This window comes from Phycodurus eques, chromosome 12, assembly GCF_024500275.1.
Source record: "Phycodurus eques isolate BA_2022a chromosome 12, UOR_Pequ_1.1, whole genome shotgun sequence".
NCBI classification, from domain to species: domain Eukaryota; kingdom Metazoa; phylum Chordata; class Actinopteri; order Syngnathiformes; family Syngnathidae; genus Phycodurus; species Phycodurus eques.
This window is the reverse complement of record NC_084536.1, coordinates 9,072,891-9,088,502: the sequence shown is the minus strand read 5'-3', so window position 1 is coordinate 9,088,502 and position 15,612 is coordinate 9,072,891. Positions and strand designations below refer to the sequence as shown.

General features: G+C 42.0%; 1 protein-coding gene across 3 annotated transcripts; it reads left to right on the top strand.

The window, feature by feature from the left end:
* The first annotated feature begins 199 nt into the window (after positions 1 to 199).
* Positions 200 to 8,974, top strand: ska3 (spindle and kinetochore associated complex subunit 3). Of its 3 annotated transcripts, none has more exons than XM_061691899.1 (11): positions 200 to 442; positions 542 to 603; positions 1,504 to 1,675; positions 2,934 to 3,357; positions 3,485 to 3,543; positions 6,073 to 6,179; positions 6,247 to 6,381; positions 7,245 to 7,373; positions 7,461 to 7,510; positions 8,090 to 8,211; positions 8,761 to 8,974. In XM_061691899.1, the coding sequence occupies exons 1-11, from the start codon at positions 328 to 330 to the stop codon at positions 8,919 to 8,921; spliced, it is 1,536 nt and encodes a 511-aa protein (XP_061547883.1). In that variant the 5' UTR covers positions 200 to 327; the 3' UTR covers positions 8,922 to 8,974. The 3 variants fall into 3 exon arrangements, with proteins under 3 accessions (XP_061547883.1, XP_061547882.1, XP_061547884.1); XM_061691898.1 differs by having other exon boundaries at positions 5,983 to 6,179; XM_061691900.1 differs by lacking the exon at positions 8,761 to 8,974 and having other exon boundaries at positions 5,983 to 6,179; positions 8,073 to 8,156.
* Positions 8,975 to 15,612: the final 6,638 nt, after the last annotated feature.

Genomic DNA, 15,612 nt, shown 5'->3' with positions numbered 1-15,612 from the left:
AATTATTATTCATACATATCACTAATATTTAAAACATACAACGCAATTTGATGCATGTTTTGTTTGGACGTACATTGTCTTGCCCCCCCAACCCCCACCATAACAAGTGTTACTTCAAGTAGGGACATCACACGGTCGATAAGGGACGCTCACGCACAAAAAAAAAAAAAAAAAACAGAAGCAACGAAGAAGAAGCTACACATCCGGGTAGGAAGCAGCGGCGCCAAAAGTGAAAAGCTAAACGTCATTTTCCCCAAAGTCAAGAGTTCGTTAGGCATTCGAAGTCATTTCGCTCGCGTTTATATTCGTGACCAGAACGCTTTGAAAATGGACCCCAAGGCGGATTTTTTTGCCAAACTGAAGAAACTATGCGGGACGCTGGAAACGGAGGCGGCCCTGCTCCAGCAAACCTTCGACAACCGCCATGACAGCGGTGGCAGTGGTCAGTCACAATATTCCCGACACAGTCACATTGGACACAATTAAGGCAACAATATCGGTATATGGCTAATAATTGGGTTTTGTTTTTCTTTCACTCTAGAGGCGGCAGCGAAAGCCATACGAGCCTTTCACGACTTGAACTGTGACGTGTTTGGCCTGAAGGTAAGGACCAAAGCAAAACAAAAACAAAAAGTGCTCCACAAAACGTTTGTGTGGATTTACATGGTACCAGTATTGTCAGACCGATGTTTTAAATACAATTCTAACACACACACACACACACACAGTGGAACAAAAAAGTATTTAGTCAGCCACCAATTGTGCAAGTTTTCCTACTTAAAAAGATGAGAGAGGCCTGTAATTTTCATCATGGGTATACCTCACCTGTGAGAGACAAAATGAGAAAAATAAATCCAGAAAATCACATTATCTGATTTATATTTATTTTTTTAATTTAAGGGGAAAAAATAACTTATTAGCAAATTATGGTGGAAAATAAGTATTTGATCACCTACAAACAAGAGATTTCTCGCCCTCACACACCTGTAACTTCTTCTTTAAGAGACTCCTCTGTCCTCCACTCGTTACCCGTATTAATGGAACGTTTGAAGTCTTTGTTTGTAAATTAAATTATTGCAGTATCTGTATTGTAAAATGCTAAAATTGAATTGACTTATTAAAAATATCAGAATCTGAATTACAGTTAAAAAAAAAAAAAAAAAGAGAATTAAATGGGAAGAAAATGCTGAATTACAAAAATATACTGGTGGTTAGGTTGCATATTTGCATTACTTGCCCATGTAGTATTACCACCCTACATTGATAAATCTGGATGCATTCAATCCAGTTGCATTAATCTCTCTCACGCACACATACAAATTAGTAAATGTGATGAATGCATCACATTAAATTATGCATGTCTTCATAAGGTTATATCACAAGGGTAAAACATTGATTGTGTTAAACTGATCTATTTAAGTCATAGTTACGGCTGCTACACACATCCGTTCTGTCTTTCTCATGACACAAAGAAGTGAGAAGAGTGCTGTTTGTGTGTTGCAGGGTCAGCTGCAGGACATGCTGAATGAGCAGAAAGCACACAAGAAGGGAGTGGATGCTTTCATTCAGGCCTGCAGGGCCATGCAGAGCAAGGTCGCCCATGACGTCCGCGCGCTCACGGAACACTTTGAAAATTATGGATACCAAGCTCCCACAGACACACGTGCACCAAATGGTGAGTAATAGTGACAGATTTACAAAGACATCCCAAAGGAAATTGCAGAAATTGAAATACTCAGGGCGGTAATGGTGAGTGTGGTAAGGAAGTGAAGAAAAGGGTACAAGCAGGTTAGAACAGGTGGAGGAAGGTGGCAAGTGTGTTATGTGACAGAAGACTCTCTGCGAGGATGAAGGGAAAAGTTTATAAGACAGTGGTGAGGCCAGCCATGATGTACGGATTAGAGACAGTGGCACTGAAGAGACAACAGGAAGCAGAGCTGGAGGTGGGAGAAATGAAGATGTTGAGTTTCTCTCTAGGTGTGACCAGGTTGGATAGGATTAGAAATGAGCTCATCCGAGACACAGCCAAAGTTAGATGTTTTAGGGTCAAAGTTAGAGAGAGAAAACTTTGATGGTTTGGCCAGGCAAGAGCGCTCGAGGAAAACCAAAGACAAGGTTGATCGATGTAGTGAGGGAAGACATGAGGGTATTTGGTGTTAGAGAGGAGGATGCAGGAGATATATATGGAAAAGGATGACACACTGTGGCCACCCTTCATGGGACAAGCCAAAAGGAAAAGCAGAAGATATGGCAGCGCTTGAGAAGCCATAATGATTCTCGGTGACCAGTGAAAATGTACTGTTATAAATATTTGTAACATTAGACATTACATTTCATATTGGAATGAAAGTACTGTGGTGGTGGGTTGATGTAATTCCCCCTATGGAACTAAGGGCCCTTAGTGTCCCACACGTTAGTTTTTGGTGTGCCGGAGTTCCAATTGACTTCCGTGGTTTCTTCCGAACAACTTGTTCTTTTACTCGACATTTTTTTTTAACTTCGGAGATGTGTGAACAGTCACTGTGAAGTGACTGTACAAGAAACATATCTGCAGTCTTGTAAAGATGCTAAACCTGATGCGGTAGCAACTAATATGATATTATATGGCAGCGACGCAGTGCCCGCAACACTGAACGATGGTAGATAATTATCGGGTGAACAGTGAAAAGGTATCTAATTATATATAAATTTGTAACGTTAGACATTACATATTTGAATGAAAGTACAGCTTTTCCCACAACCCGTAGGTACACTGGTATATATTTATGCAATGTGGGGGAAAAAAATCCTTATGCATGTTTGCATTATGCTCTATGGGCATGATTTTTTGGGGGGAGGGGGCGGGTTGGATCTGTATTATACTTGAGAAATGATGGTTACTCAAATCAAACAAACCCTACTTTTCACTGTCGTCGTTTGCACGCTACCTGAAGCTGAAGGTGAGAAGTTGGAGGACAAAGAGTCAGGTGAGAACAAGCCTGAAGAAGGAAAAGGTCCAGATGAGGAGGAGGAGGAGGTGGCGTTGGGATGCAGCAGGTCACCAATGCCACCTCCGGCAGCAGAACTGCCCAACCGCGCTGACCCCATGCGCACCCCTAGAATGTCCGACTTTGGCCTGTGCGAGCTGCAGCTTCGTTGGAACTTCTTGAGGTGCGGACAGGAGCCTACCATGCCCGATGTGAGCTTCCCCAGCCTGGACATGCCGACGCCGCTGCCCCCCACACCTAAGTGTACGCTGCGCATGGACGACGACGAGCGCCCCACCCCGCAGATGATGGACTTTGGCATCTCCGAGGACACCATGTTCTTCAACAGCGACTTCACCATGGATCTCTTCAGGAAGAACGCGGACAAAAGGTAAAACAGGGATTTTCGACTATAACACTTCCTCCACATATTTTTTCTCACTTTTTTTTATTTATTTTATTTATTTATTTATTTATTTATTTTTTTTTTTACTTACTTGTTACTTTCTCCTCCACAGACCAGCGCAGAACCAAGACCCGCCTGTCCCAGCTCTGACTGAAAGTCTCAGTCAAGAAAGTAAGCAAATGTTAGCAATGTCGGTCACAAAAATTATCACGATTGTCATTTTCACAGTATTACGAAGTACAGGGCCAAACTGAAAATATGAAAAATAATCACACTGACAGTCATATATTTCAAACAAAAAGTATTTTATTTTTATTTTTTTTAGAAAGTTTTTTTTTTTTTTTTTTTCATGAAACGTTTTGAAGTTTTGAATCAAACATATTTTTGCCGAGGGGAAGTCCCATATTTTCAAGAAAAATGGTTTCCTTTTTTGAGGAAAAAAAATATTTTCTTAGGAAATGGGTATAACATTTAAAATTATCGAGGAAAGAAATCGAAGCATAATTTTGAAGGGGGAAAATTTTTTTGGATAATAGTTGTATCTCTTGTAAATTCATTTTCAAATTAAAAAAAATATTTATTTTTTTTTTTGAGAAAAAGGATGTATATTTTTAATGTTAAAGTCCTATTTTTCAGGGGAAAATATGGATTTTTGTCTGGAAAAGGTTGCATATTTTTTTTGGGGGGGTGGGGGGGGCTTGTCTTATGTTTTCAATTAAAAAGTCAGCTTTTTCAGGAAAATATTTCCCTTCAAAAAAAGTATTTTCCAGAAAAAGTACTATTTTTAAAGAGAGATAAAAATAGTGGAACCTCGATAGAACGGACTAATTGGGGCGTGGGGTCGTCCAATATAATCAAGCACTTTAAGGCCATATGCAGCTTTGTTATTATACAGTCCAAAATTGTTTTGTAGGTTTTTTTTTTCATGGGCTAAAATGCCCAGGACAGTACAGTTATTGTAAATAAATATTTTTTAAAAAAGCTTGAAAATGTTTGAAAGTGTCACATTTTATCCATAATCACAACTGTGCTTGGTCATGATGACATTGACGCGTAGTACTCATCATAGGCAAGTTGCTTTCATGAGCTGTGAGGATTTAGTGTGCTTCCTAGTTCCAAATATGTTGCTAAAGGAAAACAGCTTGGCAAAAAAAAAAAAAAGTTACTATACCAAAAATAGCATGTTCCAGACAAAGACTAGTTTTGTACTCCTCAGAGATAACGCCGCAGCCATCTCTCGCTCTCTGCTCTATGTACAATAGATATAACCATCCTCACATGCCCGCTACGTCAATACACCCCATTCAACATGGCTGCCACATAGGCACATCTTTTTGAACTGGAACTAGTAATACTGTATCTGTCACCCAGGAATAATGTAATTTCTCGTGTATAATGCGCTTTTTTTCCCCCCAAAAAATGTGTTCAAGTCAATAGTGCACATTATACATGGGTATAGGAGAAAATGAAAGACTTTCACATTTGATAAATGTATGCTGCCATCTAGAGGTTATGAAAAATAAGTACACTTTCATTCCAATATGCCACCGCCCCTAGAGGTTAGGAAAATAACCTCCTAGGGGTTGGTGGCATAAAATATGCAAAGCCCTAACTTTGCTTATTTTAAGGAGAAGGTGACTCGGCAGAAAAAAAGGCAATGGGATGCCATACTAATGTAACGGATATGGTCTCGCGAGATGGCACCATGACCCCCAATCTCTGACTGGGACTGCATCCCTGTATCCGCTCCCCTGCCGTGACAGACGGTCACGGGTATGCCTGGTTGATCTCACAAGGACGCTAAATGAATTGCCAGCCAGTCTGAAGGCACTCATCAAAAGCAGAGACCCGAGAACCTGACTTCTTACCCGAACTTTAAACTAATTAATAGTTACCCCAGAAACCTGGGCTCCCAGTCATCAGAAGACCCCATGTATGAGCAGGGCTCAAAATACCGACCCATAAAGTTTGACAATCTGCTGGTCCCGTATGCCAAGATAAAAGTCAAAGGACCATTTGGCCTTTGAAATGCAAGCCAAGCCCTCTGTGAGAATGGATGGAACACGAGCAACACCCAGAGGCGGTGGAGAGTTACTGCAACTCCGGAGGCATTAATGATATGTTGACAGAGGAGGACCATCCCCCCTTTCGACTGAGCATAAAAGTTTGCATCGTTTTTAAAATGTAGTTTGTACATTTTTGGGGAAATGGTTGTATATTTTCAAGAGAAAATGTCTTATTCATGAGGGGAAAACTGAGAAAAAAGTAGTATGTTGAGGTGAAAAAAAAGCCACAAGCTTGAAGGGGGAAAAGCCCTGCATTTTTGTGGAAGTCACAAATGTCAAGAAACGAATTTGGATATTTTTCCAGATTAAAATTAATGAGGGAAGCTCTCTTTGCCAATCATTGGTTAACATAATTTAATTGCCATTACAGTACTGTTTGAGGAACAATCATGCCCTAAAATAGCCTTACAGATGGGGGTTATACTGCTACTGGTTAATTTAGCAAAACACATTTACAGAAATCTTTGTTTAAAAAAAATATATATATCATATTATTAAAGAAAGTACTTTTCAATGATTAGGCAACTATGTCTGTCATTGGTAGACAGCTTGGTGTCTCCTGAGCCACCTGTGTTCTGCACGCCGGGGTTCGAGATAAAAAAAACAAACGGCCATTGTTCCCCACCACCGCAAGGGGTAGAGGACGACGCCCAATTTCGGAGCAGCGCCGACAACCCTGAAACACCCGAGGTGCCGGTCTTCCAAACACCCTCCTTAAAACGTCTACTAAGCAGCAAAAAGGTACAACTACTCAATCACAACGCCCACAAACTTGTGCAGTTTCAGTTTAGATTAATTTGTTTTGCAGCACGAGCCCCTGGTCGCAGAAAGCGAGGACAGCCACTTCATACCACGTCTTGTGACTCCTCGTGATTGTGCCATCCAAGACCAACGACGCATGTGGGAATACGACGTGCCAGAATTACGCATCCCAGGTGTACAGGTGCTGCAGTCCACTCTGGTCAACAAACACTGGTGTCAAATTCTTTTGAATTCGTGGGTAACATTCCTGCTGGAATTAGTACAGTATTATTTTTGTTGCAAATCATGAGCAATGTGAAGTTTCTCAACGATTGCAATTTCAACACTATCATTTTTTTTTTCATTTACATATACAACTTGGAGGTCAAAGTGAATCTATATCCAGATGTAATGTTTAAAAAGCAACTTAAGTTCTACAAATCATTTTAAATTCACGTTAATTTCCGCATCCATCTGGAAATCTTGACAATGTCAACTGGCTCATTGCACCATACAAACTGAAGTGAAAACTAGGCTTTACACGATCAGGATTTTTTGGGGCCGATCACAAGATGGAGAAATGTGTCCATTTACATGACTTGTTCATTTATTGTATATACTTGTGTATTGAATACTGTATCAATCCATTTTCTGTACCGCTTATCCTCACTAGAGTCGTGGGTGTGCTGGTGCCCATCCCGGCTCAAAATTATTCTCTAGCATTTTAGACAAAAGTTAAAACATCAATGACCTCTAGGGGGCATTCAAGGATTGGCCACTGACATGAGTTTAGCTCAGCTCAACATTACAACATGACAGAAATAATGGGTGCTAAATTACTTTATTGCAATTAAATTATCCATCCATTTTCTACCGCTTATCCGAGGTCGGGTCACGGGGGCAGTAGCATTAGCAGGGACGCCCAGACTTCCCTCTCCCCAGCCACTTCATCCAGCTCTTCCCTTGCCAGCCGAAGGATGTAGTCTCTCCAGCGTGTCCTGAGTCAACAGAGCCAGATAATTTTGCTAAATCATCTAGCGTAATCATTTGTCTTTGCTTCCACAGGACAGCTTGGACTCGGATGGAGCCACGCAGGACCTCCGCCTGAGCACCCCCCGAATTATGAGGGAGTTCCATGAGATGAGCACTCCCGAAATGCCTGACCTTAGCTCCGTCACACAGGACATCTGCAAAGTATGCAGCCATCTGACAAGTGTTTATTATTTTCGTGTATTATTGTCTTGCCTTATTCAAGTGTGTGTTGTGTGTTTGTTTTGGTAGATCGTGTTGGAGTCTCAGAAGTCTCAGAAAAGAGTAGAACACAAAAGCAGGTACTGTAAATTATAAAAGATTTACTAGTGATAGACTGTTCCCCCCCCCAGGGTTAGTCATCAAGGAGGCTGATAATTGGAGCCAATATTTGTTTTGCTGTAAAAAAAATATTGGGGTCCAAATTTGAGTAATAAAAACTTCAACACTATTTAAATGCCTTTAAGTGCGTTTATTAAACAGCTTTTCAGATTTGCAACGGTTTTTTAAATCTCAATAATAGGCACCTGTGTTTTTTAAATTTTTTACAAAAAGTACAGGGAACTCCCAGGCTCAGCAGCATGTCTTACAAAGTTAAATTAAAACTTTTAGCAAATCAATAACTCCCTAACGTTTTCTCCAGTAAATGGTTTTCTAGAATTTCAACAAAAGTGACGTTAATGTATTATTACATGTGATGACAGTTACATTTGGTCATTTTTTAGATTTACTTGTGATGATGGCCAATTACATTTTCTCATTTTTCAGTTTCAGTTCTGTGATGGTCAGTTACAACCTTTGTTCGTTAAGACGGACTTCTGTGGTGATGTACATTTATCTCGACTTTGTTGTGATGATGAGCAGTGTGTTTGTGTTCACAGATTTATGAATGTGGTATCCAAGCAGGAGTTTCACAGCTTGCCAGAGTTTTTGAAGGTGATGACACTGAACAACCTCAACCAGGCGGTCCATAACATCAACAAGTATTTGGCCCAGTGTCCAGGTCTGTGTTCATTTGGAAAGTTTTCACAGCGAGTATTGAGCTCAGGAGTGTCTTGTTTTTACCGATCATCTTTGAGATGTTTCTATATCATTTTCAAAGTGTCCTTCTGAGCTTTAAATTAAATGAATTAATCCATCCATCCATTTTCTGAGCCGCTTCTCCTCATTAGTGTCGCGGGCGTGCTGGAGCCTATCCCAGCTATCAACGGGCAGGAGGCGGGGTGCACCCTGAACTGGTTGCCAGCCAGCCAACCAATCGCAGGGCACATATAAACAAACAACCAAATCGCACTTAGTCACCCCTACGGGCAATTTAGAGTTGTCAATTAACCTACCAGGCATGTTTTTGGGATGTGGGATGAAACCGGAGTGCCTGGAGAAAACCCACGCAGGCACGAGGAGAACATGCAAACTCCACATAGGCGGGGCCGGGGGTTGAAACCCGGTCCTCAGAACTGTGAGGCAGACACTCTAACCAGTCATCCACCGTGCCGCGTTAAATGAATTGAAGGCCTTAATTTTCCTAAAATATGATTTTTGCATCCTCCAGGGCAGGACATGTGCAAGTGTAGGATGGAGGAGCTGAAGATGATGACTGACATGGGCATCAAGGCACCCATTTATATGCTGTGCTTGACCGAGCTCAAGAGGTTGGAGAAGATGGAAGGAGTGGGGAACGATTCAGTCTACAAGCTCAGCCTGAGCAGCTGAGTGTTAAGGGTGTTGGCCATCATGGTCATCGTTTGCACTACAGTGGAGTTTAAGGGCAAAAAATGTCTTGTATATAATAAAAATGTGATTATGCATATTGTTCTCCACCTACCACTTTGGTTTCAATCTTTAAATTGGACTTTTATTCCGAATGCACTTTTCATCACAATTTAAGACTGTTCCCCAGGTGTCTTAATTGCATGCTTTTGTCAAAAAAATATGTATAGTATAGCTAACACATCGACCAGTTTAGAGGGAGGCGGTCTCATGCAAATACCCCTATGTATGACCCTGATAACTAGAGGCTAAGCTCAAACCACAGATATCGTTATGGATAAAACAATTATGTACCGCTAGTCAGACGTTAACACTCCAGCTCTGACGTGGTGATTACATTTTGACTGTCGTTTGGAAATAATCCAGCATCGCTGCATGACATGGGCGGAGAAACTCAAATGAGGGGGCAGAATTATCCATCCATTTTCTGAGCCGCTTCTCCTCACTAGGGTCTCGGGGGTGCTGGAGCCTATCCCAGCTGTCATCGGACAGGAGGCGGGGTACACCCTGAACTGGTTGCCAGCCAATCGCAGGGCACATATAAACAAACAACCATTCACACCTACGGGCGATTTAGAGTCTTCAATTCATGCATGTTTTTGGGATGTGGGAGGAAACCGGAGTGCCCGGAGAAAACCCACGCAGGCACGGGGAGAACATGCAAACTCCACACGGGCGGGGCCGGGGATTGAACCCGGGTCCTCAGAACTGTGAGGCTGACGCTCTAACCAGTCGTCCACCGTGCCGCTGGGTCAGAATTAAAGTATGTAAATTAGATGCACACATTTTCTGAAATGGGCAGCTCATAAAAGTTTAATGAAAATTTCACTTGATGGGCAGGCAGGCATCCAGAGACCAAGCTTTTAGTAAAAAGTATTTTTTTCTATAATGTGACTCCTTTAAAAACAATACTTGTGCACAGGAGCCATCCGAACACGACTCAAATTTTCAGTACAAATAACTATTCAAAGCATAACGTCTGTTTTGAGTGACATTGATTTTTCAGATATTTAATGCTGAATAACTTTTTTTCAACTCAAGATATAGATGGCATTGAAGCTAGGATGAGGACAAATAAGCCATTGATTCATTATTTTTTTTTAAATCTGAGAAGATGAATCTTAACTCGTTTCCATGCCATAGTGGTCTCGCGTGGAACATTATTGCTGTCCCTGCGAAAGGAACCAGACATGCCCATCCCAACTATCAAGCCAAAACTTGTTACCTCACATGAATAAGCAGAAGTTTTGTTTAATCCAAACTAGTGGATAAATCAAGCATTTGCAAGCCATTGTTTGGGATGACTGAGTTTAGAGTAGTAATACACACAATAAGGGATTAAATGGTTAGTGCAGGCATACGAAATTTGGGTTTGAGGTTACCAACAACGCACAATGAACTTGTTTGAACAGTGGCGTAAGAATACGTATCGGCACAAGGCACGCTTAGTTACCTCTGTACTTTAAGTTTTTAACTTGATTTATATTTACAGCTGGGAAGTGTTTTCCATACATTTACTATCATTCCAATTTAACTACTAGGTTAGGTTGCTGTCATAGGAACGGAACTGTCATAAACTTAAAAAGAAAATTCATCACTTCTTTCTTCTTTGACACTAATTACTGTATGTTATAGAGTACAAAGGTTTGGGATAGGTTCCACAAAAAAAAAACATGAATAGGTGAATTTGTAATTATGCAGGGGATTAATGTATTGCAATTTAATTTTCATTTACGTATGTTCTTGGTTAAATTGGCCCTGGAACTTTATAACTGTTCCTGAGAACCCAATGAAAAATAATTAAAAATAACTTTTAATGAGCAATTAATTAGCATGTGCATCCGGACATAAATTACATGCATACAAGAACTCTGGCGAATATTTTGTTGAATCCATAATAGCGGAAATGGCAAACCCGTGTTGCTCACAAACATCCATCCATCCATCAATCCGTGATTTGTAACACGTTACTCCAAAATGCAGCCGTTGTGAGTGAGAAGAGTAACGTTACTTTCTCAGGGTTAGTCATTAGACTACAGATACTTCTTCAAACCACAAATAGAGACTTTTGAGTCATCAATGTCTGTCACCAAGTATTAATTTACTGCTGGTGATTCTATCACAGTCCAGCTATTCAATAGCATTTGACTGGGTCGAATCTCAGCATGCAGAAGAAAGTGACTGGGAGATGATTGTTTATTCTACAATGCAGAGTGACGGTGCAGCACCATAAAAGTGCAAAGGAATGCACAATTTCACTATTGCCACACTTTTTTCTTTATTTTCCTTAGTAAAAAGTGGATTTGTTTGTTTACCTTTTTATTTACACATTAGGAATAGCTACTGGCGGGTCAATTATTCATACCGGAGTTCGTGGGTCATAATCGTCATACAGTAAGTCACTGAAGGACTTACAATACATATCTTAATATTTACAATGAAAAGTGAGAACTTTCAACTTTGTCTGTAGTCCGGACTGTGAGCTGGTTTAACGCATTGCACAGCTGACGTCACGTTAAGTGCTTCTCCCGTCAATCACCCACAGCTTTGCTAGTTAAACAGTTGCGTAATCTTGTCACCTTCTCGCTATTTGCATCAAAATTACAAATGGTGGGAGCAATGGTGCGTGTGTGTGTCACTTACTCACATTTACGTGCATGCACGCACAGTTGCCTTCAGGGACCACAATCGGCATCTATCAGTTAAGAGTCTTGTACTGAGAATGGTGTTTACGTTTGGGTAGTTACTGTACTGTGTAGGAATGTCAAGTCTGCACTAAGTTGCTCATTAATGTGGCTTCAACTACACTAATATTTAAGTTATTGGTTCATGACATCATTCTGTAACTTGTGTGTAATGGGTACGGTTAAGTTGCTTTTTTTGTACTGTGGATAAGTGATATTCCTGTCATTTGGCAGCTGCTGAAAGTAACTACAAAGTTACTTTTTTCTAACTTAGTTACTTTTGAAATCAAGTCATCAGTAAAGTAACTGTTACTTTTAAGCGCAAGTAATCAGTAAAGTAACTGGCAACACTGTCTGGGATCATGGTGCGTATGTGAGACGAACATTGATCAGGATTTCCAAAAAATCGTGGAAAACTGGTGTCATCTGGTACATCCTGTCAGCTCATTTACTGATTAAACCAGAGTAGGCTGGATTTTAAAATCCACTGATAATTTGCTCCTCCCACAACAGCCTAAAGAGTTTCGCAGGAGCTGTCCTGCCCCTTAAATCCTGAGATTGAAGACTGCGATGACGGCTTTTCCCCATCTTGTTTTGCGTTCTCGGTCTCACCCTGTTCCTGGGTCCAGGCAAAATTGGCTTTCTCACTTTTCACTCTGACGTCTGTTTTGGGGTCTTTGTAGCTCTCAAGATGACTGATCAAAGCATCCAGTAGGGTGTTGGAGAATTTCTTCATGGCTGCATTGAAGTACTCCTCCAGGATGAGTGGGGCCCTTTTCTGCTGTGTTTCGTCTCCCGAATCCTTGTGCAGAACGATTTCCTCTAATGAACTCAAAGACGAGAGTCTGGTGGGTTCCTCTTGTGGTGGTGGTGAGCTCTGTAATTTTAACAGTGTGCCTTCTTCTGTCAGACAACAATCCTCCACACGGTCCTGATCGGGGGAGATTTTTTCTGGTGTCGCGGTTGCCCGACAGCTGTCATTGGGGTTTTCAGGAATGCGCTCAGGTGCTTCAGGAATGCTCTCAGGTGCTTCAAGAATTCGCTCTATGCTCTGTTCTTGTGGTGATGAACATGAGGTTTGACATTCAACATCAATGTTGTGATCCTCAAGCAAGTCGTCCCGACAAGGGGAAATCAGTGCAGGTGTCGTGACTGTTTCCTGTTCCTGTCGAGGTTCTGATGACGATGGGCTCATGGACGTGGCCGCTATGTCATCATCTTCTTTTTCAACTTCAAGATATAGACCCGCACAAGGGGCCATCAAGACTGGTGTCTCATCATCTCTGTCCTCCTTTGTTGGTGAAGAACGCAAGGATTTGGATGCAGTTTCCTTCTCTTGTTCAATATCTTCCACCTGATCCAACTCTTGGCCAGCAGAGAAGACTGGTGTCAAATCTCGAAGCTGCTCCCCTCGCGGTGAGGCGGTTAAGGATTTGGATACCTGATCTTTTGGTTCGACATCTTCCACAAGGTCCAACTCCTGGCTAGTGGAGATTGGGACTGTAGTCTCATCTGTGCCTTGCTCCTCTTCTGGTGATGCTCTCAAGGAATTTAGTTCCTTGTCATCTTGAGCTATGTCATCTTCATCTTGTGACACCTCTTGAGCAAGATCTAAACCTCCACACGTGGGTGTTGAGACATCTGTCACAGCTGCGTCTTCCTCGTCCGGTGGTGATGGGCTCAAGGGTTTGTAGACCATGTCGTCGTCGGCTTCTTCCTCATCCTGAAGATAGAACGCCTCGCAAGCGTCTGCCGTCTCATCTGCATTTTGCTCCTCCGGTGGCAACGGGCTTGGCGATTTTGACATATCTTTGTCTTTTACCCCGGTGGCATCCTGGCTATCCTCCTCCAGACTTGGCGAGGTTGGGCAGAACATCTGAAGGCCCGTGTCCTGTTCTAAGGGCTCTGGGGTGGAATCCTTTCTCAGCTCAAACCCCAACTCTGGTTCCCGAGTGGAATCCTTGGCCATATCAAAACCAGACTCTAGTTCTGGGCTTGAATCCTTCCGGATATCAAAACTGGACTCAAGTTCTGGGCTTGAATACTTGCACAAATCAGAACCAGAGTCTAGTTCTGGGCTTGACTCCTTGTGTAAATCAAAACCCAATTCTTGGCAAGGAGATGAGCCCAATTCTAGTGCCACATCTCCAGTCTGCTGCCCCTGTGGTGATGGGTTAAATGATTTTGATACCACATCTTCCTCTTGTTCATTTTCACCTACCGCAAGCTCAACATTTCCACTCGGGGACATCCGGGGCGGTGTCCCAGCGCCTTCAATGTCACTCCACACAGGTGTGTCCACAGACGCTTGGACACACGACTCGTTTTGCAAGTGCTTTCGGCTGGGATCGATGCACAAAACAATGTTACCATCTTTTAGCGTGGGATCATTGTAGCAGTCCACGTGACGGACTAAACCCTGGTAGATGGTGATGGAGGCCATTTTTATCGCCGCCTGAATGTCTGGATTCAAGTGGATCGAGTTGGGCGAGGACAATGGAGAACCACCACCATCTTCCTCTGAGGGCTTCCGAGTAGACTCCCTGCGTGAAGCAATTAAGGCGGAAATGTTTTCACTGTGCTCCTCAGATGATAATCTGGAATAATTTGACACCAGCCTCTCCAATACCACACCACCATCCTCCACTTGGCACAGTTGTTGACTGGCTGAGCTCCAGTTGGCCCTGATGGCAGCGTGTATGTCGTCGTCCGAACACACTGTGCTAGGGCTCCCTGCATCGGAGCAGCTCCCATTCCTTGAGGGTCCGGACATCAGGTCCTGTTGCAAGACCTCCTTAGCAAGAGAAGACCTTTCTCCAAACTCTGCGCTCTCCAAGGTGCTGGGTGGTCCCTCCTCACCGAAGTTTAGCCCGTCCAGGAGCCCGGAGAGGAGCATGTTCGTAAAGTCGTTTGCCTCAGAAAAAAATGGGTTGGAGTTTGATTCCATCTCCCTATCTGTCCAGATCTTTTCTAAGGTTTATTGTACTCAGAGTAAAAAAAAAAAAAAAAATATATATATATATATATATATATATATATATATATTCTGACATGCAAGTAAAACTTCTATCTACTGATGCTGACCCTAACATCAAGTTTGTGTTCCCCAAACTTCCAACTCCCCGCGACTTAAACGTAGACCTTTATGACTCCAAACATCTATCCTTCGATGATACGACGCCAGCCTTTATGATTTGGGACATTTAGCCTTAGATGACCACAGTTTAGTCGCAGTGACTCTGGAAACCGTTTCCCCTCCGATGACAAAAGCCTTTATGACTTGAAACATCCAGCCTTGTCTTAACATCATCATGCCTACATCATGGCCACATCACATGACCGTGAAAAACAAGATTAACAGTTTTAATCGTCCCTGCACAACCCTTCACTTATCGGAAAAAGCAAATACCAATGACATTTCATGACTGCTGAAACAATTTTTTTTTTTTAATAGCAAGTTTTCTCCCCAACATTAATTTGCATCAATTTCCACAGACATTATACAATCCGCTAAATGCGGTACGTCACGTAACCAACGCGGAACACGGAATAGCTGACTTCCTGTGTATGCTTTACTAACGAACATAACCAGCATTGATGACATGATTGTTTGAAGCTGAACTTGCTAAAATTTGCTCTCTTTTGGGCTGGTGTCTTTGGACAAAGTTAAATACATGTATCTCATTCATTTATACAAATATGATATCATGCATGTAAACATGAACGAAGTCCAAACACCGTCTTTTGTCATCTTTCGTGGCTCTGTGGTGATAATGTGTCTATTTAAAAAAAAAAAAGACATTGTAGAGTTCAGTTCCTATGGGTGCTTTGAAACGGTCGCCTTCCTCATTCTCCCGAATGAGGTGGAAGTGCTTAGACCAGATTTTCTGAATGCGGAAGTAGTTTGCCACTATACCGGATTATTTTTTTCTTCACAACATGTGTGATAT

Excerpts from the sequence above, each read along its gene's own strand:
- ska3 (XM_061691898.1), top strand. The coding sequence starts at position 328 with ATGGACCCCAAGGCGGATTTTTTTGCCAAACTGAAGAAACTATGCGGG. Across the intron at positions 443-541 it reads CCATGACAGCGGTGGCAGTG|AGGCGGCAGCGAAAGCCATA; the intron begins GTCAGTCACAAT and ends CTTTCACTCTAG. Across the intron at positions 604-1,503 it reads GTGACGTGTTTGGCCTGAAG|GGTCAGCTGCAGGACATGCT; the intron begins GTAAGGACCAAA and ends TGTGTGTTGCAG.